General features: G+C 42.3%; 1 protein-coding gene across 1 annotated transcript in view; it reads left to right on the top strand.

Annotated features, from left to right (window-relative positions):
- The first annotated feature begins 1020 nt into the window (after positions 1-1020).
- Positions 1021-27218, top strand: part of SKB1 (SHK1 binding protein 1) — an 85251-nt gene continuing 59053 nt past the window's right edge. Inside the window, exons 1-5 of the mRNA XM_087682800.1 lie at positions 1021-1324; positions 25632-25743; positions 26697-26806; positions 26927-27016; positions 27131-27208. Of these exons, the coding sequence (XP_087538926.1) occupies positions 1190-1324; positions 25632-25743; positions 26697-26806; positions 26927-27016; positions 27131-27208 (525 nt within the window). The 5' untranslated portion in view covers positions 1021-1189. The remainder of the gene's footprint in view (positions 1325-25631; positions 25744-26696; positions 26807-26926; positions 27017-27130; positions 27209-27218) is intronic.

Genomic DNA, 27218 nt, shown 5'->3' with positions numbered 1-27218 from the left:
CTAAAAGATGTTGCTTGGGGTGAGCTTGGAGGATGGGCATTAAGAGAGTTGTTGCTACCAAATAATGGATTTTGGCATCCTTCTACTCAAGGCAATCAAAAGAACGATGACAATGAAGAAGGGGAGTACGGGATGGCTGCACCCTCATAAAAATGCAAGTGGCATAGCATTGTTATGGCCTACATTGTCTCCGTCACCTCTCATTTGAGAGAGAGAGAGAGAGAGAGAGAGAGAGAGAGAGAGAGAGAGAGAGGAGCATTTACACTTCAAGATCCTTTAAAGGAGATTGGATGTCGATCGCTATGTCGCCCCCCACCAAGATGATGTTGGTGGCCCCCTATGTACACTTAGCTATCCTTGAACATCGACTCCCCCTCCAACATTTGTTGCCTTACATCTTGCATGCCTTACTCTTGAACACAGGCTACACCTAAGCATTGCATCCTTCATGCTCAACAACTTTTGCATTATGCCCCACCTCTTGTGCTCTATTCCCTAGTGCATACAATATAATATTTAAAATAATCAAAGTGAAGCAGTGATCATTTACAATAATGAACCCTAGGGGGTAAGGGCCAGCATTTGAATCAAATATCCAAACTTAGATAGTAGGGCTAGAGTGAACATTTGATATCAACAACCAATATTGGGTTTTGTGCAAAATGGGCTAGGGCTAACATTTGATGTCAATAACCAACTTTGCATAAGAAGAGTGATATATTTGCACATAATCAACCCTAGGGGCTAGGGGCCAACATTTGGATTCACTAACCAATCTTAGATTAGGTGCTAGGATTAACATTTGATGTCTACAATCAACCTTGGAAAGTGATACATTTCGTGCAATAAAATTAAAGGGGCTAACATTTGATGTCTACGCCAACCTTGGGGGAGCTATCATTGGATGTCCAGATGATGAACCAACCTTAGGGGAAACTAATATGTGGGCGATAATCAACCGTAGGGCTACGAACCAACTTTAGGGACACCAATACATGGGCAATGATGAACCTTAGGGGCTAGGGCCATGAGCACCCGTGTTTGCAATAACCAACCTCAAGAGGCAGCTATGTTAGTTTGATGCGCGACCTTGCGAGATAGTCAGGACAGGTTTTAAAGTTAACGCGCAGGGTTTTAGCGCGCGCGCAGAGAGAGAGAGAGAGAGAGAGAGAGAGAGAGAGAGAGAGAGATGCCTCTCGGTCAGAGAACCGGAGACAACAGCGAGTCCCGCTACTGTGGAGCAGTGATCGATTTCGATGCCGACATCCACTCTGCCCTCACTCACAATCTTGCCGGTGGCTTCGACTTTGTCATCGCCCCCCTGGTAATGTAACATATCTCTCAATTTACTCTCGGTATGCTACTAGCGCTGGAGCAGTGGATGAAGCTGTAGCTGTATGTGTACCAAATGCGTGCGTGTGTGTGTGTGTGTGTGGGCTGAAAGAAAACTGAAACTCATAGTTATTTCCAGAAAAGGACTATAGGTATTAGGAATGATGCAGTATAGTTCAATATAGATAGCAACAGCTCAAAAAACATTGTCAATTAAAATTATCTTAGTCTGAAGGAGTCGACATTTGCCAAATCAGCAAGGGATCAGAATGTGTCAAAGAGATATCTGTATTATGGATGACATTGAGTAAAATTTACAAAAACCAGCAAGCTGAAGATGCGTGTCTGTGTTCACACTTTGGACTATGTCCTTATGACAAGGATCATGGAGGACTGGTAGCCCACCACCATTCACAAGGCTTTCACACAAACGACCTGGCATTTTGCTATAAAAGAGAAGCTTCATTCTATTGAACTAGATCAGACCAGGCAGTTGGTTCCTTGTCCTCCTAAGAGGAGGAACATTGGTGTTGGTTTGCAAGAGGAGCTTGATTCTATTGAGTGGAATTGGACCTAGCAATTGGTTTTGTGTCCTTCTACGAGGGATATCATCCGTGTTTGTTCATTGTGTTGAAGTTCCTTGGAGAAGCACAAGCCAGGAATCCAAGGGATGCCTATAGAAGGTGGGCTTGGATTATGCAAAGCAATTTGCTTTGACCACTTGGATATCTACCATCAGGATGAATATACACGTTGAATAAGTGCAAGGCTATCTCACATATGAACATGATCATTATTGTTTCATAAAAGCATTGTTTGCTATCCAAACACTTGCATGGTTGCTTATACTCATTCATGGTTGATCAAAGCCAGGTTTATGCTGAATAAAGGTATCCAAAGCTGATGTATATGTTGTATATTATTGGATTCTTGCCTTTATGGAATACAAGATGCTGAATACATGCTTTATGCATGTTTTTCTAGCCTATTTCCACTCTCTCATCTCATCTCATCCTTCCTCATCTTCTCCCTTGCAGTCCATCTCGATTAGCCCTTGCATCAGATGGCTATCAAATCAGCATCCCTCCATGTCCTAGTGGAGGAGATCTAAGGTTTCAATGCGCTAGGCAAGGAGGATTATGTCTATAGTGTGTGGAAGGCTCTCTATGGCCTTAGGAACCTAGGGCTTAATATCAACAAATTGACCATTTCTTTCTTTAGCATGGCTTCAAGACATCAAATCATGACCCTAACCTTTACTTTCAGTTGGAGGTTGGATAGTGTTTTATTATCATTTTGCATGTGGATGACTTGATTTTGACAGAGAGCCATAGAATGGCGGTTGAGGGGATGCGGGAGATACTCAACAAGGAACTTGATATGATTGATCTTGGTCTTCTCTATTCCTTGCTAGATCTTGAGGTACACCAGCTACCCCAAGTCATCTTTATCTCACAACAACATTATATCTCCAAGGTACATATTGCTTTCAAGATGCTTGCTTGGGAGACCATCTCATGCCCCACAGACCTTGAGTCTAAAGTCTCCTTTGAGGGTGGTCTAGAGTTGGCATTGGCATCATCCTATTGCTCTTATTTCTTATTTCATGAGAAGCCTCTTTTGTCCCATTGGTAGGCTACTCTTCGAGTCTTGTGGTACCTATAGGGTACCCATTCACACTAGGTACTCTATGGGGAGGGAAACACTTTTTTAGGATGGTTATATTTTGACCAGGCAGGTGACATTGGCACTAGTAGATCCACCATAGGCTATGGCTTTTCCCTTGGATCCATTGTGATGAGAAGAACTCATTGAATTAATTGTTTGGTCCCTTCCTCTCTTTGAGTCGAAAAAAGTGGCCTATTGTTGCTGTTTCTTCGTCAAAGGCAAAATACCATGTAGTCTATTCTTTTGCTTAAGAGGTAGTTTGGTTATGAGGGTTATTAGTAGACATTGGCTTTCCTTGAGAGGGACCTACTTTGTTTGGTAGGTGAATCAAAGTGCTTTTCCCATTGCGAAGATTCAATGTTTAATGCTCATACATTTTATATATCTTGGCTGAAAATGGCAAAAACTTAGGCCTAAAATCTGTAGGACAATGGGCTAAATGTTCACAGTTGAAGCTTACCTTTTGAGAAGAGAGCTTTCAATGTTGTCAAGGTGACCATAGGTTGGTGTACAACAATTGGTGTAGGTTTATAGCAGTTTGAGAACTTGTAACAATCCAAAATGTGTAGGGAACAAGTGACCAAAACACACAGTTCGAAAGAGGATTTTATCTTGCTTGTTACTTAACCTACCCGAAACGCCATTTCCAAGAAATGGAAATGGCCAAAAATAGCCATCTTGTTTCTGTAGATTCAAAGTGCTGTTTCTAGAAACTATGCTATGTGCCAAAAGGAGCAGGAGTAGATAATGTAGTTGTTGGAGATATAGCCTTGCTTAATTGTCCATGGTTGCAATTGCGGCATGCTATGGTTTCTTAGTTGGTAAATCTTGGCCCTTAGTATGACACTTCTTGTCTACATGGCATGAACACTAGCATTGTGTATAAAACGTATTCTTTTAAGGAAGTTGTTGCCAAGGGGATTTGGTTTCATTGATTTTGTTTGAGGAAGGAGTGACGCTCTTGTTTTGGGTTGCTTTTCCATCTTGAGAGTTTTTGCTAGCTCTAGATTTCCCCTTTAAATAAGTGGTTACTAGAGTGCCCTTTGAAAGTAAGAATAGGACTTCTTGTGGATGTGATCATGTAGCCTTGTGGAATGCAAGAATTAGCATTTAAACTCATAGAATCTTGGCAATTGGAATAACGAAATGATGTGATGTATAAAGCAGAAGTATTCAGAAGGCAATTGTTTAAGGAAAATGTGACTTGATAATCATTTACATAGTGTAAGAATTAGCATTTAAACTCATAGAAGATTGGCAATTGGGATAATGAGATGATGTGATGCATAAAGTGAAAGTATTTAGAAGGTGGCTTGTTTAAGAAAAATATGATTTGATTGTCATTTGACTTTGGTGAGCCAAGAGGCGAATTCAGCAAGTAAGTATCTATATTCAACCAACTTGACTTTGAGATCATCCCCTTTGTAATAGAAAACTCTTGCAACTCATAATCTAGATTGATGTGTTGGATTTGATCTCTCCATGCATAATAGTCAAGGAGATGACTCCAACGATTGGATGCCTGGGGAAAGTGCTATAATTGCAAGTCAAACCAGGAAGCAATCCGTGCATTAACTCGCTGTTTGCTATAGGATTGCGAGCTCTCCATTGATGAATATGGTTAGGATTGGCTAGTGAGGGTCTAACATAGGCTCTAAACAAACTACTAGGTCTCAAAGAACCTGAGACTCAAGCATTTGTTACATAAGGTTAGATCAAGTGGTAAAACTAGACTTGTTGAAACAAATCTTATTCATCAAGGCATTCTTGGTCGTAGCAAATTGGAGTATTACTATTAAATGAGTAGGTTGGGTAGGATCGGGGAGTGGAGTATACTTGGGGAGAGTAAACACAGAGTGCCCATTGTGCAAGTGAAATGTGTGTACAATGGATACATTGGTGGGTGTGGGTAGAATGGGCATGGCATGTAATCACACGAATAGCCCAAGGAGGGGAGATGGGCAGATTGCAAGCAAAGGATGGCTTGAATTAGAGTGACCCATGGGTTGTGTGATCATGCGCCATAAGCAAAGGATGGATATCCCTACACCTAAAAGATTGATAGAATGTGTGGTGCATGTCCAAGGGGAGTGAGGGGGATATCCGATACCCAACATAGCGGTCTTAGGATAAACAAATGTGCTCACTTGCAAGTGGAAGGTACAATGCTAGTGGGTGGTATGAGAATAATGAACCAAGGTGTAGAGTGGCATTCATTTGTGGGTAGCTAACATGTGGAATTAGTATTATGAACAATGATCCTAATCCTATTATGCTTGATGCATATATTTCTACCCAAAGCTATTGAAAGCACATGAAAGAAAATCCAAGCTGTTGTAAGGAGGTGAAAAATCTAAGTGAGGAATAAAAGAGGAGGAATGGGATGATATTGTGAATGAGTACTACCAACTCCGGCTCAAATGAAGCAGGCTTACTTGTGGAAGTACATCTACTTTAAGTTGCTCCTTGATCGAAGTTAACAAAATCAAACCTTTCATGATTTGGATTGTGCACACCGGATGAAGAAATAGGGAAGGGTTTTGTTTCATACGACTCAAAAGGCATACAAATGCGATGCTTCTTGGTTGTGATGAAGAAGATGGGTTGTCAGTCTCATTGCGAATGCAACATGTCCTTGAGTGGAGAGGTGGCTAATCTCACCGACTTATCCAAACTCATGTGCCAAGCTCCTAGGGGTGCCTTGAGAATAGCGGTTTGATATGCACGAATTCTTTGAACTCCACTTCTTTCATGAGCCCTATACCTCATAAGGATGAAGAAAGAGATGATGCATTGTCCTTCTTATTGATAACATAATGTCTTCTTAGGGCCTCTAGTAATGGAGAAATTGAAGAAGGCATTGTAGCTTCCTAAGAGGGAGGAATCTTAGAAATTGTGAATTGGTGTTAGAAGTGGGTGTAGCAACAAAAGCGCAGAAGACAGTTGAAGGTTGCAGAACATAAGAGAGAAAAAAGAGAGATTGCTAGGAAAGAGAAACATAAGAACATTGAAAAGAGAAAGCTCAAAGATATGCTCAGAAAATGGAATCCATATGCCAAGACATGAGACAATCGAGTACAACATAGGGTCAATGGCTGTGTGGGCATTGGCACTAGCTCCCCCTCTCCGATAGGGCTTGCTTTGGAAGTATGCAAGTGATTAATAATTGAAGCAGAGAGCCTAGATAATAATAGGCCATTAATGAGGAAAAGTCAGCCATTATAAAATAAGAAAATAATGACTAGTTGGCTAGCAAAAAATGACTAGCGGGCCATAAAACAAGGGCCAAAAACTAATGCCCATTGCACAACCCAAAAATACCTAGCCCACGGTACATGCATAGACTTATTCATGAGTTGACTAATTGGCTAACACACTCAGATCATGGGTGATTTAGTGGTACAGTATAATATACAATGATAATGACTCATCATAGTGCATACAATAAAAACCATTAGAGTAGGACCATGGATACCCGAGCAATGAGTCACCAGCCTACCACCAAGGTGCCTTGGAGCAAATTTGATGTCGATGTCAATTGTACTAGCTCTTGAAAACAAGAAGAATCATAGCCGCTCTCTATGTCTATTAACAATGTCTCTCCAATAGCATACATGGCTATCCTGTTAGCAATATCTTTGAGCATATGTGACCATGGATTCGCCACCTTTGGCTAGACTGATATCAATCCCAAGTTTAGGATTTTAAAGCTTACCTACCTCACAGTCAATGTAGAAGGGAAGTCCCTCTCTAGATCCTTTGCATTCATCACCCTCTCACTCTCTATGGCATTGGAGAGTTGAGTGATGATCACATCTCACTACCCTCTCACATTGCCTCTCTGACATTGGAGGCTTACCTACCCCATATCATTATCCTCTCACACTTCCTTTGTGGCACAATCGCATCTTGGATTTTGCCTTTGCCTTTGCCTTGGCCGGAGGATTGGAGTCAAAATTTGAGGATGAAGATGATGAATCATTGGAGGAGTTCATATCCTTTTTCTTCTCCTTTTTCCATAGAGTTGCTAACTCTTGGTAGTCCTTTTGTAGATATCCCTTTTTCTCATAGTGATAGCATTGTGCCTTTGTTTTTTTTTTGTGCCACCCCTCTCTTAAGCTGCAAATGTCTCATCATGGCCACCATGTTGAGATGAAAGCCTCCCTTGTAGCCTCAAGGATACCTCATGCTTAAGTAGCATCAAGGTTATATGAGTGAAGCTCATTGGTTGTGAACATGCCTAGGCCCGGGAAGCATTGGTACTCCATTAAGCTCTAGAGGGAGCTTATGGAGTACAATTTTCACTAGATGAGCCTTTGTAAGAGTGGATTGAATTAATGTCAGTCTAAGGGTCAATAATTGCTCAGGGATACTTGGAAGACTAATTGGCCTAGCTAATTTAATTGTTGGTTGGTGAAATTAATTTATTGAGTATTAGAATAATTATTAATTTAATTTTTAAAATTAATATTTTAAAAAATTAATTTAATAAATTGGATAATACTAAAAAATGGAATTAGAAGATTGCACTTTGCAAAACTTGCCCATGCAAGTGGGAAAAACGTTTTTGGGGATTTTGGAAGTCTCTTCCAATCATTGTGAGAAAAGAGAAGGCTATTAGAGAGTAAGGAGAGGCTGGTGATGTGATTTGTAGCCACTAGGGATTAATACTATAAAAAGTGACAACAATTTGAAGTCCTCCAAGAGCAATGACGTCATATAGAAGGAGGCAATAGTTGTTTTGGTGGTCCTAAGCTATAGGTGATAGCTTCCATGGTTGTTTGAGCAGGGCAGAAGTAGCTTTTCAACGTTTTTGTAATAAAATTTTGCAATCTCTCTCTTTATAACATTCTCTCTTTTCTCCTAGTCATCTCTCAAGTTATCTCAGTATCTTCCAGTAGTTTGAGCCATGAGAGGAAGAGATTTTAGTCAATCTTTGTTGTAAACCTAATTTACAGTAGAAATTAGGGTTTGACAATGACCTTGGGATATGTGCTCAAAATTAAGGTCCTAGGACTTGAATTTTAATAGTTGAAATTAAGAAATTTCAAGGAGATTCAAAAGGCTAGCCAATCGATATTAGATGTGGGGCTAAATTTGTATTTTAAGAAGTTGGGTGAAGGCTTATTTCCAAGTAAACCAAGGGCAGATTGGTTTGGAGGCTTGTTGGTCATTTTTGACATTAAGAGGCACTTGGATTAGTGGAAGAGATCAGAGGATCTCAGTTGTACTCCATCCATTTGCAATAAAAGTTAAAAAAGTATTGCAAGTGGTGCCAATTTTGGGGTCAATAAGCTATTCATTATTCAAGATTAAGTGGTAACATTTGCATTTTGAGTTTATGTGAATTTTATGTTTGTTGTAATTAGTGTTAAATCAGGTTATCACCGTCCTTTCAAAGAAGGAAGGGTAGTTTCAATGGGTACATTTAATTTTGGGTAGAGCCAAAAGGGTTGAAATTAATTTTTAGATTTAATTAATTTAAAATTAATTTAATGTTGGATAATTTTGGAAAATGGGTTTAGAAGATCCACTTGGCATAAATATCCATGCAAACTAAGATAACATTTTTTGGGCTTGGTTTTAGCCATTGAGTTTAGTCAATGGCTTCCATTTTCTAGATCATGACCCCAATCTTTATTATAAGGTTGAGGGTGATAGGTGTGTGTTGGTTATCTTGTCTGTTGATGACTTTATTATCACAGGGAGTGACTCATAGGAGGTTGATCGGACTTTGAAGATATTGCAACAAGCGTTTGACATGACAGATCTTGGGATCTTACACTTTTTCCTTGGTTTGAAAATTTATCAAATGGCATAGGGCATCATTATTTCCCAGCATAGGGTACATCTTGGAGTTATTTTTGAGTTTGGTATGGCTGCATGCTGGTCTATTTCTTGCCCCATGGACCTTGAGTCCAAGTTATTGGCAACAACTGATCCCCTTTCAGATGCTACCCTACTACAGGTGTCTTGTTGCCTCTTTGATCTGGTTGATTCACACTTGCTTGGATATATCTTTTGCGGTGGATTCATTGTTTTCTTCATGAATACTCCTGCTCAAGCTCATTGGAGAGTTGCTTTGTGCATTTGTCTATCTATAGGGGACTTGATCCTATGGGATCATATATGGCAAGGGAGACACTCTTTTTGGATGGAGCGACTTTGATTGGGCAAGTGATGTGGATTCCAGATGGTCCACTATAGGTTTTGCTTTCTCCCTTGGATTAGCCAAGAGCTCTCTCGTAGAGCAGTAAGAAGTAGCCTATTGTGGTGTTCTTCTACATACATAGATTACCATGCCCTTTGTTCTACTATTATGGAGGTAGTGTGGCTCCGTTGGATATTGGCGGAGATTGGCTTTTTCCAAACAAGACCCACTCAACTACGTGTTGACAATCGAAGCGCTAGCTTTGGCTAAGAACCTTGTGTTTCATGCTTGTAGAAGCACATTGAGATTCGGTACCTTTATCCTCAAGAGCAGACCATGGATTCCAAGGTGGTTTACTATCCCACGGAGGACAATGCATCGGATCTCTTCACAAAGCCTTTGCCCAAGGCTTCCGTGCTTCATCACATGAGATTGTTGGGCCTTCAAACACTCTCAGGATCTAAGAGGGGGTGTTAGCTTGCCTATTTTGGGTTTTTTGAGTTATTCATCTCTTGGCTTGAAGCTTTTGTCAGAGTGTGGTGGAGACATAGGAGCTCTGATAGTTTAGTGTGTGTGCACATCTTAGTGCACACTTCTTGTGTCAATCAATCATAGTCTGTGCTGCTTGCTAGCAGTCCTTTCTGGCCCAGGATGCTACAATTTTGCTCAGGTAGCCACACCAGCATTTTTTGTTTTGTTTATTGCTGCTGACTGCAGTTATTGTAGGTCGAACAACATTTATGACCACATGGACAGCAGTTGGTTAGTTTTTGGGGACTTTGGCTGTATATAGCTGTCCCCCACACTTGCCTGGACACATTCTTCCGTAGATTGCTGATTCTCCGATATTCTTCTCCGTCTTTGATACTTTTGTTGGCATCATCATTCTCAGCATGATTTGGTGCCATTATTGTATGGAAATGCATTTCTCAAGGTAGGAAACGGCTAACAAATGTTTCTTACCTTTTTAGGCATTTCTTATAAACTAGAAAAAAGGTAAGTGGTTGGAAAGTGGCTGTTTGGCCCAAAAAGTGAGCCCTATCATGAAAGTACTTTTTTTCTTTGTGAAAGCACTTGAAAGTGGTATTTTTGCCTTGCAATCATGCCTTCTACTCAAAACCTTGGGATTCATGAATTGTGATAGGTTGCAACCCTTCCAATTAGTTTGTGATAGTTTACACTCTACAAACTTGCGAGGAGCTTACGATGCCTTTTCGAGCTACAAGATACAACTCCTCGTACTTGTAATGCAATAGGCAAAAGCGCCTCTATAGCTACTAATGAGGATCTAAAACCAACCTTCCTTCTTGGAAAGGGTGGTAATTCCTTGATTAAGCACTTAACTATAGCAATCGGCAAATGATATGACTTGAAATGCACAAATTACCTCAATAATCTTAGATATTGGACACCCAGTTGGCCCCAAAACTAGCGTCCCTTTTGGTATTTTTTAAACTTGATTGCTAATGGAATGAATATAAGTTGAGATTCACAATCTCCTTTGCTGTTCCAAAAATCCTTTTTGTTGTAGCAACAATCAGCAATCAATTCGAGTCAATTGCTCCTTGATTTTTCACCGAGGATTTGTACGAATAGAATCTACAGTTGGCCAAATGCTGTCCCAAATTACAATGAATGGGCTGGCATATGAATTCTTGTCAATTACACAAATTTCAAGTGCTGAATTCAATATACAATGCCTCCACCAATTGGCTTGGATTCTGAGCTGGCTGTCAAGCCCTAATTTTTGCAGAAATTCAGGGTTTATAGTCGAGATCTTGTTGCCATCCACCAAATTTGGCCGAGATCTACTCAAAATGGCTGAGAAATGCTGAGAATTCTAGAGAATGGGTTGGAGAAGGTGAGAGAGAGCCAAGATAAGAGAGAAATCTGATTTTCTTCGCGAGAAAACTCTAAATTTTGCCTATTGCTTGCTCCAGACTGCATTTAATGCAGTTATCTACTGCCAGACATCTTCAAAATGCTGTCACTTGATTAGCAATGCTATTGTCAATCCTTGCAAGGTGATTCCTTGTTGTCCCCTACTTGTTGAGGCCCCTAGATGGCTGTCGTTTGCAGCAATTTGCTGTTTTTTGATGAGAAAATGGACCAACAGTTCTCTTTCTCTCTCTCAAGTTGTAAATGAATTGAATGGCTGATACCCAACCTCCAAAAACGTTTTCTCAGTTTGCATGGGCATTTTTGCCAAGCGGTAATCTTCTAAACCGATTTTTTATCATTGTTTAGCCATTTAATTAATTTTTAAAATTAAATAATATTAAAAATAAATTTCAAGCCTTTTGACCTTGTCCAAAATTAAATGTGCCCATCCATAATTAAATTGGCTAGGCCATTTGCAATCTGGAGTGGTTTCTTACCTCTATCAACCCTCAAACTAGCATTAATTAATTAATTAATGCTAGTCAAATAATCCTGAAAATTAATTTCGGCCCTTTTGACCCTGCTTAAAATTAAATGTGCCTATCCATAATTAATTTGGCCAGGCCATTTGCAACTTAGAGTGGTCCCTAACCTTTGTTGATCCTTAGACTATCATTAATTAATTAATTAATGCTAGTCCCTAGTGTCGCCACCAACACTTATCAACCAAGTAATTGTCCAGGGTCAAAAGCGACACCAGCTGACCCCCAAAGCCCAGCTAGCATACGTTATCACAACTTTTGCCTTTGACATCCACTGCATCATTGGGATCCTTGACTTGTTACCATGAAATAACAGCAATAACTTAATCAAATGTTATTAACAAGATTAAAGCATCTCAAAATTTCACGTCCCCTTGATAGGATCTACTTAAGAGCTCCAACTTTAGCAATGAGAGTGATGAGGATGAGGATGAGAACATTGAGGACAATGAGGAGGACATTTGCCATTAGTCATGACTCATGATACGTTCTCTAGGACTTAGGATTTACTTTTAGTAGTTTTCGTAATCCATTTATGTATAGAATATTGGACAAGATTCATGAAGCTTGGGGCTTGTTTGACAATTAATTCTATGGTTCTATTCATATTTGCTACTTTTAATGTCTCCTTTTAAATATTATGCTGACAATCGTTGATAATTATGTTAGTAGTAATAAATTAAAATGTGATTTAGAAATGGTTAATAACATCTATTTTCTTGAAGATTTGACATTGTTTACATGCTCATGGTATACAACTTGATCATCGGTCATGTAGCTAATGGATAGGTAGGATTATTGCTTTGATTAATTCATGTATATGGATTTTATAATCCATTGTTGATAATTATGGTGATAGTTATAAATTGACATGTGATTTAGAAATGGCCAATAACATCTATTTTCTTGAAGATTTGACATTGTTTGGATATTCATAGTATACAATTTGATCATTGGTTATGAAGGAATCGATAAGGTACGGAGATCAAGGCAGACAGTCATTACGCGTAGTGAGAGAGACAGAGAGAGTGCGAGAGAGCAGAGTATAGAGTGAACACGTTTTTTGGTACAATGACAAAAGTGTCCCACTTTAGGTTTTAGATAGATATATGTATGAAAGTACAATGTGCTAAGAGTGTGTTCACACCCGTGCACATATAAAAGGCACGATGGTCCTTTATTCCCAACAATCTCCCACCTAAAGGCAATGTGCCTTAAGAGGAGAAAATAATCAGCTAAGTCTAAGTATGTACAAAGCTGAAATAAATATATCTATCCAACTCCCATCATCTGCGGCAATGAGCAAACCGCTCTGTTGAAAGAACCTTCGTGAGAAGGTCTGCAGGATTATCATTTGTATGCACTTTGACAAGCTCAATGCTCTTGCTGTCAAGTACATCTCTAATGAAGTGATACTTCACCTATATGTGCTTTGTCTTTGCATGAAAGGTAGGAATCCGTGCTAGCATGATAGCACTCTGACTATCACAATGGAGAACATGTAACTCTGTGATGTCAAGCTCTCCCACCAGACGTGAAAGTCATAAAGCCTCTTGCATGCCTCAGTGGCAGCTACATACTCTGCCTCTGTAGTAGACAATGCAATACACTTTTGTAGCCTGGAGATCCAAGAGACCGCTCCTCCTATGAAAGTAAACACATACCCAGAAGTGGACTTCCTGCAGTCCGCATGACCAGCATAGCCTGCATCCATAAAGCCAACAACAGATGCCTTCTGCTTTCCAAAGCAGATGCACAACTCCTTTGTGCATTTGAGGTATCTCATAACACCTTTCACTGCATCCCAATGCTTCTTGCCAGGGGTTGCCATGTATCTGCTAACCACTCCCATTGCAAAAGCAAGCATACATCAAACTGCCAACAGCTGAAGCATATGGTATCTTGGTCATTTCAGCCTTCTCATCATCAGATGTAGGGTTGTCCTCTGCAGTGAGTTTCACATATGGAGGCAATGGAAACCCAATTGTTTCCCCCCTTCCATATTGAAACGCTGCAAAACTTTGGAGATATGCTCTTGCTGAGATAGATAGAGTAAGCCTTTAGATCTATCTCTGAGTATTCGCATGCCAAGATTGTGATTTGCATCACCTAGATCCTTCATGTCAAAGCTGTTAGCCTTCTCTTTATCATTCTCAGTCTGTCATCTCCTGGTTGTGAGCTCCTGTCAGAGTCTGGCAGGAGACAGAGGAGCTTTGTCAGTTCATTTTGTGGCTGCCCTGGTTAGCCAGCAGCCTTGGGTGTCATACAGCCCAAACTGGGCTGTTTTTTGTGCAGTCTGCCCATTTTCTGGGCAGTCGGCCAGATCTGGCCAAAGTCGGCCAGATCTCGCTGGTCGGCCAGTTTTCTGGCCTGGGGCTATAAATAGCAGCCCCCCCAGTCATTCCAGCATTATGCTCTGCAGGTTCAGCACTGCCTCCGTCATCTCCGTCTCCGGCATTGGTGCTGCCACTGCTTCCAGTCTGTCTTGGTCCCCTCATTGACGCTCCGGGCTGCGTGCAGGGACTGCTCTGTCCATTTCAGTGTATTCAGTATTCATCTCAGTCAGTGCAGACTTTCTTCCTTCATTCTCTGCTTTCTCTCTCCTCTCCTCTGTGTTCGTGTTCTTCTTCCGTTGCGCACTCTCACATGGTATCATCGCCTGATTGAGAGCACGGAGGACATACCCTCAGGAGTGAGATACTCTACTGCTGCTGCCAACAGATCAACAACTGCCAGGCAACTGCTATAGGAGGCTTTTCAGCCTGCGTTTTGCTGCCCACGCTGACTGCAGAGGCTGCCACGTCATCCAGCGATGCAGAAACCCTGCGTTTTCCACGAGGCTGTCCCTCCTGCTGCTGGGCGACCTCCCTACAGGCTGCATTTTGCTGTTCTGCTGGTCGCTTCCACTCCAAGCTGCACTTCTCCTGCTGGCGACTTCTATCCGGGCTGTTTCCTGGTGCTGGTGGTCTCTTCTCTGGTGCTCGACATCAAGTTATCTTTGCGTTTTGCAGATCCAGGTGTTTGTAGGCACTCTCTGCCTGCCTCTTGGTGGTTGGTGACCACATTGCTGGTCCTATTTCGACAGCGGCACAACTTTTTTGGTATTTTGCAGATTGGAAGATGTCTTACCAGTTTTCAGACTTTGAAGACTCAGAGGATGAACTTCTCTCTCATCATTCCTCTGAGCGGAGGCGGGATTATCGTGAAGTTCGACATCGGGAAGAACCTCCTCGCACTCGTCCTTCTTCAGTCCATGCATCTCAGAGGGTTCCATCTACCGCGAATTTTTCTTTAGTGAAGACTGCTTCAGATGTGTGGATGCCTTCTTTGATTCCCTCTATTCAGGTGCCGATTCTCCCTTCCTTTCCAAAGGAAGATAAGTTGGATGGTTCCAACTACTCCCTATGGTCATGCAAGGTGGCCTGCATCCTCGATACCTTTGACCTTTGGGAGCTTGTTTCTTCGCCTATCGACCGTCCCCTCGTGGATTCGTCCGATGGCACCTCGATGGATCGTGCCGCCTTATGGGATAGGCTCAACTCTCGAGCCCGTTCCTTTCTTTTTATGAGTCTCCATGATTGTGTTCTTGTACATGTTCACAGGTTACAGACCGCGGCGGAAGTGTGGACGAAGCTTGCGTCTTTGTATCAGCACAAGACATTTGCCCACAAGATTTCCTTGGAGAAGAAGTTGCGGATGCTCAGTCTTGATGGTTCTTCTTCCATGAAGGAGCACATCACGAAGATGGAGGATATGCGAGGCGAGCTAGCCTCTCTTGGTCATCTGATATCGTTTGAGGATATGGCGATGATTCTGTTGACTCAGCTGCCATCACCCCGTTATGATGTCTTCTACACCAGCCTCATCACTTTGAGGACCCGTGAGACACTCCTATGGGAGGAGCTTTCCCCGCTTGTCTTGGAGCATGACGAGCGACTCAAAGAGGTGGGAGCCAGTGGCTCCACCAAGGCATTTACAGCCGGCACAGGTGGCGGCAAGAAGAAGAAACAAAAGAAGGAGAAGGCCAAGGACAAGGAGGAGGAGGAAAAGAAGGATGCGAAGGAGAAGAAGCCCAAGTGTCCCCATTGTGGGAAGGGCACTCATCTCGAGGAGAAGTGTTGGCAGAAGTATCCCCATTTGAAGCCTAATGAGAAGGACTCGAAGGCGGCCCCAGCCACAACAGAATCTGCGTTTGTGCATGTCTTTGTTGAGGAGGACACTGCCCTAGCTTCTACCACACAGGAGAAGCCTTGGCTCGTCGACAGTGGAGCATCTTCACATATGACCTTCCGTCAGAATTGGCTTCAGGATCTTCGTTCCAGAGGGGGTACAGTCACCATTGGTGACAATTCTACAGTTTTTGTTCGAGGCGTGGGGACTTTACCTATGTTTTCTGACAGGCGGTCTTCCTCCGCCAAAGTTCTCTATGTCCCTGATTTGGGTTTTAACCTATTATCTGTGCATGGCCTTACTCAGTTAGGTACTCGAGTCATTTTTACTTAGGATGCAGTCACAGTGGAGGATGCTTCTACAGGTGATGCTCTTTGGACAGGTACACAGGGGGGTGGGCTTTATACGCTCACAGCCTTGGCTGCATGGACTTCCCATGAGCTTGGGCATGCTTTGGCATGCTCGGTATGGTCATTTGAACCTCGATTCTCTTCGCCAGGCTTCTAGGAGGAAGATGGTGGAGGGACTTCCTGATTTCCCTCCTCTTCACACTTTGTGCCCTAGCTGCTTGAGGGGCAAGCAGCACCGGCAGCCTCACCCGCAGGTTGCTTCTAGGCGGGCTACTTCTCCGCTTGAGTTGGTTCACACCGACCTTTGCGGACCTATGGGCACGGCCTCCCTTGGGAAGGCCAAGTATTTGATGCTGCTTGTGGATGTCCGACTTTAGTCGTTATGTGTGGCCTTATTTCTTGGAGTACAAGAGCGAGGCGTACTCCCGTTTCTGTGAGTGGCAGGTGTTTGTGGAGACCCAAACGACTTCCAAGGTTCGTGGCGTTCGAGCTGATCACGGTGGTGAGTTCACTTCTCACCTTCTCTCAGTTTTGCAGGGATCATGGTATTCGGGTGGAGTATTCCCATCCGAACACACCATCAGAGAATGGTGTGGTGGAGCGTGCGAATCGGACCATGATTGAGATGGCCCGATCTATGCTGGAGCATAGGAGTCTTTCTCATTTCCTTTGGGGTGAGGCGGTGGCTACAGCGGTGCATATTCGCAACCGCTCTCCGACTTCGGCGTTACAGGACATGACTCCGTATGAGGCTTTCTTTGGGAAGAAGCCTTCCCTGTCCCATTTTCGCATCTTTGGGTGCGATGCTTTTGTCCATGTGGACAAGAAGAAGAGGAAGATGAAGTTCGACTCTAAGTCGAGAAAGCTTATCTTCGTTGGTTATAGTACGACCACGAAGGGATATCGGCTCTATGACCCAACGACGCGGACGGTTGAGGTGAGCAGGGATGTGATCTTTGATGAGGCTTCGGCCTCTGAGGATCCGCTTGATGGTTCCATTACAGATGTTTCTTCATCATCAACGGACCCCCCCCCCCCCCCCCCCCCCCCCCCTTCTCTCCCTTCACTTCCTTCCAGGATGCCCCTTAGCACCCCCCCTATTCCTCCTCCTTCGGCTTCCCTTTCCCCTTTGGTGGATGTGCCTCCGTCTACTACGAGCTCTTCTACCGCCACTTCGGGATCTTCACGGGATATACAGCCTTCTTCAGATGCGGAGGATCTACCTTCACTCGGTGAGGGGAAGTCCCTCTCCGATTTGGGTGCTTTGCAGGTTTCGGAGACCCCCCGGTCTCCCTCACAGCAGCAGGAGTCTCTCAGGATTCCTTTATGGTATCGCTGGCTCATGCAGGATTCAGGTGTTACTCACTTTCCTGCTTCTTCTACAGGTCCACGTCGATCAGCACGTTTACAGGCCCAGCGGGACAGTTCACTATGTGTGAACTATGCTCTTATGTCACAGATTCTTCAGGATTGCGAGCCTTCCACTGTGGAGGAGGCTCTTGCACAGGATATTTGGAGACAGGCTATGCAGGCCGAGCTCGATTCCATCGAGCGAAACCATACGTGGGAGCTTGTTCCGTGTCCTGCGAAACGGAAGGTGATTGGTGTGAAATGGGTCTTTAAGACCAAGTATCTTGCAGATGGCTCCTTGGACAAGCATAAGGCTAGGCTTGTTGCCAAGGGTTTTGCACAGCGTGCAGGGTTGGACTACTTCGAGACTTTTGCTCCTACAGCCAGGATGTCCACCATCCAAGTTCTTTTGGCTGCTCTTTATCATTCTCAGTCTGTCATCTCCTGGTTGTGAGCTCCTGTCAGAGTCTGACAGGAGACAGAGGAGCTCTGTCAGTTCATTTTGTGGCTGCCCTGGTTAGTCAGCAGCCTTGGGTGTCATACAGCCCAAACTGGGCTGTTTTTTTGTGCAGTCTGCCCATTTTCTGGGCAGTCGGCCAGATCTGGCCAAAGTCGGCCAGATTTGGCTGGTCGGCCAGTTTTCTGGCCTGGGGGCTATATATAGCAGCCCCCCCAGTCATTCCAGCATTATGCTCTGCAGGTTCAGCACTGCCTCCGTCATCTCCGTCTCCGGCATTGATGCTGCCACTGCTTCCAGTCTGTCCTGGTCCTCTCACTGACGCTCTGGGCTGCGTGCAAGGACTGCTCTGTCTATTTCAGTGTATTCAGCATTCATCTCAGTCAGTGCAGACTTTCTTCCTTCATTCTCTGCTTTCTCTCTCCTCTCCTCTGTGTTCGTATTCTTCTTCCGTTGCGCACTCTCACAAAAGCTGCCATGAAGACTTTGCTTCAATGAATCCAAGGCATGAGTATCCTTGCTAGCAATCAGCATGTCATCAACATACAAAACCAAGATAATCAGGCTGCCATCTGCTGCCTTCTTGGTGTACAAGTAGTGATCCACTTGACTTCTATGAAAGGCTTGGGATTGCATGAATGTATCAAACTTATGATACCATTCTCTTGGTGCTTGTTTCAGCCCATACAAACTCCTTTTGAGTTTACATACCATTTTTTCTTTCCCTTGTTCAACAAACCCTTCAGGCTGCTGCATGTATATGTCTTCATGCAAATCACCATGTAAAAACACAGTCTTTACATCCATCTGTATGAGCTCCATATCCTCAACTGCAACCAAGCCCAAAATGGTTCTCAATGTAGTCATCTTGACTACAGGAGAGAAGATCTCATCAAAGTCAATTCCATGCTTGTGTTTGTACCCCTTTGCAACCAATCTTGCTTTATACTTTGGTGAGGAGCCAAAAGTGACTTTCATTTTGTAAACCCATTTGCATGGAAGGGTTTTCTGCCCTTTAGGCAACTGCACCAAGTCTCAAGTGCCATTTTTTTCAAGAGATTCCATCTCTAACAGCATGGCTTTGTACCATTTCTTGCTGTCGTGCCTGTCCATTGCTTCCTTGAAGTAAGACGATTCACCACAGTCTGTCAATATGACATACTTAGCCACATTAATTGCACCAAGAACAAATCTGTCAGGTTGTCTAGTAGCCCTAGACGATCTCCTAACCCAATGATCATTGTTTGCTAGCTGTTCCAGCAAATTTTCATTTTTAGTATGCTGTCTTGGCATTTCGCCTGCAAATCAGCATTAACAGCTTGTTGTCTTGGCTGTTCCTGCACACGTAATGGCTCATTTTCATGGGCAATAGCTGGCTGATCATTTCCTGCATTTACAGGTTCATTTACAGTAGGTATTTGTTGCCGTACAACGGGCACATTTTGCTGTCCAAAAGGTATTTCTTCCCGGAATACAACCCTACGGACCTCCTCAGTCTTTTCGGGTTGTTTGTGCATGCGATCTTCCCGGAAGATAACGTCATTGCTGCGTATTATTTTCCTTTTCTCGGGATCCCACAATTGATACCCTATTTCACCCTCGTCACCATATCCTAGGAAAATGCATTTACAGGACTTTGGCTCAAGTTTGTTGTGTTTTTCTTTACGAATGTGCACAAAAGTCTCGCAGCCAAACACTTTCAGATGAGCATATGAAGGTGGCTTGCCCGACCACGCTTCTTGGGGAACTCCCCCCCCAAAGACCTATTTGGTGACGGATTAATCAAGTGAACGACTGTCATAACAGCCTCTGCCCAAAAACCATGGGGTAATGCAGCATGAGACAGCATCGTACGGACCTTATCCTGTATGGTCTGATTCATACGCTCTCTGCAACTCCATTTTGGAGTGGATTATGAGGGGCAGTGAGCTCCCTCTTTATCCCTTTGCTGTCACAAAATGCTTGAAAGGCTTTGGACACATATTCCCCACCATTGTCAGAGCGAAGACACTTAAGTGTCTTATTTGTCTGATTTTCAGTCAATGCCAAGAATTTTTTAAACTTGTTAAGCACTTCATCCTTGCTACGAATAGGGTAAACCCATACTTTCCGTGTAGCATCATCGACAAAGGTGACAAAATATTTCTTTCCCTCTAAAGGTGATCTTGGCATTTGACATACATCCGAATGTACTAACTCTAGAGGAGAAGATTTCAAAGAAAGAGACTTTTTGTGAGAAGTTTGTGCATGTTTGCTATAAATACAATGATCACAATGCTCAAAATCAACATAACGAAGACAAGGCAAGTAACCCAAACGAGAAAGCACTTTCATTCCTGTTTGACTCATGTGTCCCGACCGGCTATGCCACAAAGAAACACTTGGCTGCTCGGTCACGGCAACAACATGGTTACGCACACTAGATACATGAAGTGGATACAACGTATCACTCTTGCAACCTTTGGCAATAACCCTAGATCCCTTACAGATCTTCCATTTTTCATCACCAAAGGTGGTATGAAAACCATCATCATCTAGGTGCCCATGCTGATCAAGCTTTTCTTGAGCTGAGGTACATGCTGTACATGCTGAAGTGTAAAGACAGAGCCATGCTGAAACTATAACTGCACACTGCCAATACTTGCAATCTCACATGCATAGTTGTTCCCAAGATGGACAACACCATGTCGACCCCCTGTATATGCGGAAAACCACTCATGATGAGGGGTGATATGAAAGGAAGCACCTGAATCAAGAATCTAGGTATGCATGTCATCATCTGTATCTGTAAGTAGAGCATGTGCACCAAAATGTGAAGAGACAAAGAGTACATCACTCCCACTGTCACTGTCATGAGTGACTACATTCACCTCTTCAATTTTTACATTGCTCTTCTTAGGCTGATTGTCCTTATTCTCTTCCTTGCAATCATTTGTCTTCTTGCCTTTTCCTTTCTCTTTCTTCCATTTGTAGCAGTCACGTTTAAAGTGACCCTTCCTGCCACAATGATGGCATTCAACATCTTTGCCACGTGATTTACTGCGTCCCTTGCCATCATATTTGCCCTTTTGCTGTGATCTGCCCCTAGTATGCAAAGCACTGTAAGACTTACTGGATGCATTGTTCTGCTGATTCATCTTTTCTATAAGTAGAGCACTCTCTACATCAACATACAAAAGGATCACATTAGAATTGCTCATAGCAGTCTTGAATGTATCCCGACTCTTTGGTAGAGTGCAAAGCAAGAAAGTAGCCTTAAATTCCTCATCAATCATGAACTTCAAGGCAACCAGCTGGCTGAAAATGGAGTTAAACTCACTCAAGTGAGTAGACATTGCTGTACCTTCTTTCATACGCAAATCCATAAGCTTTTTCAGCCAATACATTTTACTTGCAGCGCTCTTCTGTGCATATAGTTCTTCCAGTCTAGTCCATATAGCATATGTAGAATCCAAACCTTCAATGTTGAAGAGCAAGGCATTAGAAATTGATAGCTCTATGGTTGAGCGTGCAAGCTCATTCAACTCATCCCAATCGTCCTAATCCATGTCCACAGGCTTTGCCCCTTTAGTTTTGATCGGCTTTGCCTGCTTCTTTTGTAACAGGATATTGTAGCATTGTTTTTGCCACACTGCAAAATTACGTGCGCCTTCAAGCTTCTTTATATGCATCAAATTACTGCTGTCATTGCTGCCAGCCATGGTTTTCAGCTCAAAAGTGACCAAAAAACCAGTAAATGCAGGCCCAAATTGTCACCCAAGTGACCAAGGTACAAACAAGTACCAATCGGCAATAAATGACCACACAGAAGTACAGATTTCAGATCTGTAATTCAGTTTTCAGAAGCATCAAACTAAGTGCTACAGCATCATCCAACTGATTACAGCTGTTCCAAAGGGCATGTGCATCACATTACATGAGAAATTCCAAAATTTCAGCTGCCATTTCTGTTGTACGTGTACCCACGGGCATAAAATTTGACATGAACGGTCAAAAGCCCCAAAATTTTGTGCTCAAAAGCGTCAAATACACATCTGCTTTTCCTCTGTCATGCATAGGACTGTCCAATTTTGCCAAAATAAAGCAATTTCAGCAAAACCCCCAAATTTTACCAAGTGTTGATGTCCAAATTGCGTGGAATTCAACCTGCATATACATAAAATGACCAAATGCTGCACAAATATTGCCCAAATCGCAAAAGCCCCATATTGCATGGGGTCCAATGTGCCTCAATGTCGAGAAATTGGGTCAATTTCAGCCCAATTTGTGCATGTACATAAAAAGCCCCAAATGTCGGGGACAAAATGTCACAAATTCCTGCAATTTCTGAGATAAATATCACTGTTGCATCTTGCGTGCATGAAATCTGGACAAATCCCCAAATTTTCCAAGTCCTGCGTCCACTAATTTCAGTGAAATTGAAAGAATTTCACTAAAAAATGTGAAAAGTCCCAAAATTCTCGGACAAATGTGCACCGACTTTGCAATTTTTGAGTTAGATTGTCCAATTTTGTGTTGGTATCCCCAGATTCGAGAAAAGCCCCAAATTTTTGAGCTGATTTTGCACAGATCTGAAGTCTTGTGCTTACGCGCGTGAAACCCCGTCAGTGGGTGAAGCAATTAAAAAAAGAAGATTGAATTTTGAAAAAATCTGACGGGGACGGGTCTGTTGACCCGCCATTCGTCGCTTGACCGTCATGCCCGCTGGTTGGTCGCGCTCGTCAGCGCCCGATGCAGTCCTGTCGCGTGCAGCTGTCGCCTGTTGCGTGTCGCGCAGCAGTTGCTTGATGAAGCTTTTACATCTCCTGCTGAAGCCGTCATGTGCTGAAGTCGTCAGCGCCCGCTGAAGCCGACGACTGCTATCCTCATCGGACTCCTGCAACACACGAGCCTGCCTGCAACTGCTACTCGTCGACTGCCTCAGCTTGACTGACGATCTTCTGCAGCACCTATAGCACCTTACGGTCTGATACCAGTTTGAAGGAATCGATTAGGCATGGAGATCGAGGCAGATAGTCATTACGCTCAGTGAGAGATAGAGAGTGCGAGAGAGCAGAGTATAGAGTGAACCCATTTTTCGGTACAATGACAAAAGTGTACCACTTTAGGTTTTAGATAGATATATGTTTGAAAGTACAATGTGCTAAGGGTGTGTTCAGACCCGTGCACATATAAAAGGCACGATGGCCCTTTATTCCCAACAAGTCATGTAGCTAATGGATAGATACAATTATTTCTTTGATTATTTCATGTATATGGATTCTATAATCCATATTGTTAGCTATATAAGTAGGAAACGTTTTTTAGACATTTCCTATAAATTAATACTGCAGGAAATTGGAAACCTGTTTCCTACCTTGCCGTTTCTGAAACTCCTAGCTACTATGTTTGGTGCTCTCGCTGACACCTCAAGCTATGTGCAGGGGCTGATTAGTCCACACTGTTGTATTCAGCATTCATCTTCAATCAGTGCAGATTTCTTCCTTCTTCTTTTTGCTATCTCCTTCTTCTTTTCTCATTGTGCTCGTGTTCTCCTTCCGTTGCATACTCTCATAGATCTTGGGCTGTTTTAATGCTTTTCCTTGCAGTTGTCAACATCCTTTGCATATTGTGTAGGAAGATGACCACACGGACTACTTTTTGAGGTCGATGGCAATTAGTTGTTTTACTTCATAATCGTACATCAATATAAATGGACTCTAGCTAATAGCTGAATGCTTAGTATTGTTATAACAAAAAACTCAATTTTGAGAGATATAACACTCCCATTTAGATTGCCTATGGGAGACATGCATGTAGTATATTCTCCATGATGTGATTTGTTCTCTCGGTGTGTCCATTAGTCTCAGGATATTATGAGGACAACATGGACAATCAAGTGTCCACCCTTTGGAAGACTATTTGCTAGAAATGGCTAGTGAACTTAAAATCATAGCCATTAACTATTTCTTTAGGCAAACCATAAAATTGGTGTAAGCGCTCAACAAAGAGACTAGTTGTCTTTGCCAAAATGAAGCGAGCCATTTTTGTCAATTGGTCAACCATGACCCAAATTGCATCATGACCTTGATTGGTACATGGCAATCCTAGTACAAAGTCCATAGAAATGCTACCCCACTTCTTATAGGGAATTTGTAAAGGATGTAACATCCTTGTTTGTTTGTGCTACTCAACTTTATTAAGTTGACATTGCATGTAAGACTCACCCAAAGTCTTCATGAGCGGTTCAATAAAATTACTGAGCAACCAAGGCCAAAGTTTGGTGTATACTAGAGTGTCTTGCGCTCTGCGTGTCATGACTCATATAAAATCTTTTTGTGGATATCCTCATCATCAAGTGCACACACTTTGCCTTGTTTAAACAGTGATCCATTACAAATGGAATACATTTGCATCATCTTTCTCTCAGTAGCCATCTTTCAGGTGTCTAAATGGCTGTAATAGCTAGATTTAATGGCTGAAAGGGGGGTGTTTTAATAATTAATGATATTTTCTAAGGTTCGTTAAACTGGGCAGCCCAGTAGCATAGCTGTCCAGTTACAGCAGCCCTGAATTGGGGACATGCTTTAATTAAAATGTTTGATTTGTCAAAAGACTGAAATTTCCTTGTTTCTTTTTGGGCAGTTTTTAATGTACATTTTCCTTGGAATGCTGTCCTTGTATCGAAATAGGGAGAGTTACATCCCAAAGTTAGGGAATGCCTGCAGTCACATTCCTCACTTTGTTATCCCCTTGTTTGAGATGGTTAGGGGACATTTGTAAGAATAAAATGGTTAATTTTTACAAACAATATGTTCTTTTCCTGAGTTTTTGGGCAGTTTCAATGCACCAATTTCCCTCCTTTTGTGTGTGCACACATACACAAAGCCTGCCTGAAAATTTTGATTTCAAACCACCACATACACAAGTTTTTGATGATTTCACATTCTCCACTTTAAATTTATTTTGAAAATTTGCTGTTTAAGTATAGTGATTTATTTTTTAATGTCATCCTTGTTACTTGTCTCTTGGCTGTCCCTTGTCATGTCCCTGTTCTTGTCCCCCATTAGTTGGTGACTATGATCACATGGTTGGCTACCTCCTGAGGAATAGTTTCAATTGTACCTTGCTTATGAGCAATCTATAACTCTTGCATGAGCAAACTTCTAATAGCACAATGCACATGCCATTAGTTTCTGAGCTACTAGCAAGTAGTAGTCAAGTGGCACATGTCATATGACATTGCTAAATGTTCTCACATGTTTTGCATAGAAACCTCTTTGTATGATACATAATACATAACATTACAGCTTTATCATATCATATTGGTGTCATTAGTAATCAGGCTTAGGGTTTTTGATTGATAGTATGGTTATTGTTTTGATGAATGTTAAGACTTGTGTATATGGCAAACCCTTCTTCATATGCATGAAAATGTGAATGAATACTTGGTAAATGCCAATGCCTAATGCATAGTGAACCATAATGCTTACACAAAATTTGTGAAACATGCTTTAATTGTGTTTATATTGATATGGTCTGAGCCTATAAGTTGTCCTCTTTGCCAACTGAAATTTACTTTTGTAAACTTTATAATTTTAAATATGGGAGGTGGCATAGAGTATGAATCTATTTTATGAGGCACTTATGTTTACCATCCTTGAAGTTGTAAAATTATAGTTGCTTTTATGAACACTCTTATTTGTCTGAATGAAGTTTTAGTAATGTATACCTTGTTTCTTGCTGTGCAGATTGATCCTCAATACAGACCAAGCAGAGACCTATACAAAACAGGAAGGATACCACCATTTGCAGGATCAGATTTGGTTCTAACTCCAGCTCAATGGAGCAGCCATGTGGTAGGTATGTATCTTCTCAACAGGAAGTGTAGAGGAGATAAATTATACAGGTGAAAGTCAGTCACATCTAAAGAAAGCAGCTTCAAGTCAGGAAGTGGCAATCACCAGGTGTATTGAGCATCGGATCACCTTTGCTGTACATGATTTATGCCACTGTGATCTTTGCTCACATTCTCTCAACATGATCAGATGCTTTAACCAGTGGTGACCAAGCTGCCCATAAGAAATCTTGTTGATAAAGTTCCAGTGGGGAGGAGGCAGTTGTAATATGACATTTGTGTCCAGGTACCAAAATGCTGGTTGAAACTATTGACTCTGAACTATCAACTGTCTTATTGTAGTGGAAAGCAAGGTATCCTTTGTTAACAGCTGCTGCTATCTGGGACCAAAGATTCTTGCTATGGATTGTGTGGAGGGATGACTGGAAAGCACAAGTGAAGGCAAGACAAGATTGGAGAATAACCAATTGATGTACACAATTGTTATGACAAACATATCAAAGGTCCATATGTGGATAAGTCACTGGGTTTGTATTAGAATCAGAATCATCAGAAAGTGTGCTATTTCGTGCATGGAAGGACCAGGCCGGAGAACTCATGTTGGTTCTAAAGACAGGATTGGAAAATAACCAAAATGATGGACACAACTGTCATGACAAACATATCAAGAGTCCATACGTGGATGGGTCCTTTAATTCCTATTAGAATCACAACCATCGGAAATTGTGCTGTTTCTTGTAGTTTTGGCATGTAAGGATCAGATCGTCAGAAAGTGTGCCACTTCTTGTAGTTTTAGCATGGAGGATCAGGTTGGAGAACTGACATTGGTTCTAAAAACTTGTGATCAACTGCCCTGTGGAAAAGCCTGTGGTCATTGGATGTTATGCTTTTGCTTTTGATACTTATCATGGTAAATGGTCCCCATAAAATTCAGTAACATTGTGATGTATTCTGACAGGAAAGATTAGCTCGTGGATAGACCTGGATGCAAGTGATGAGCTTACAAGTTCAGACAGTGAAACTGCCTTGAAACAAGAATTGGGTTGGGCAACACATCTTTCTTTGCAGGTGGTATTCTGACTCTCATTTTAGATGTGAAGATGAAGGATGCTTAGGAGCCTTGGGAACAATTTACTCTGTGAACTAAAGTGATGAATATTTTTGGTGTTTATTTTCTCTGTACTCTAGGCCTGTCTACTACCAACACCTAGACCTCTGAAATGTGGAAATTATGCCCGCTGTGTGAACCAGAGTTTGCAAGGCTTATCAAATATGCAGGTGGGATGGTTTGGTAGATTTTTATTTGTTCTTTTAAGTAACTTGATTGTTTTCAGCTAACTGTGAAGTTAAATCCAATTGCTTTGTATACTGAGGATTGCTGATTGCTCTCAGCTGTGGTTGAGAATACCACTTGTGAGTCCGGAATTGCAAGAGGCTGAGGGAACACCAAATGAGGACACCATATTTTTGGTGAGGAAAC

Source organism: Lygodium microphyllum, chromosome 8 (genome assembly GCF_053477565.2).
Source record: "Lygodium microphyllum isolate KBCC chromosome 8, Lygodium_microphyllum_v1.1.10, whole genome shotgun sequence".
Lineage (NCBI taxonomy): Eukaryota > Viridiplantae > Streptophyta > Polypodiopsida > Schizaeales > Lygodiaceae > Lygodium > Lygodium microphyllum.
The sequence above is the reverse complement of the archived record's forward strand: the minus strand, read 5'-3'. Positions and strand labels throughout refer to the sequence as shown.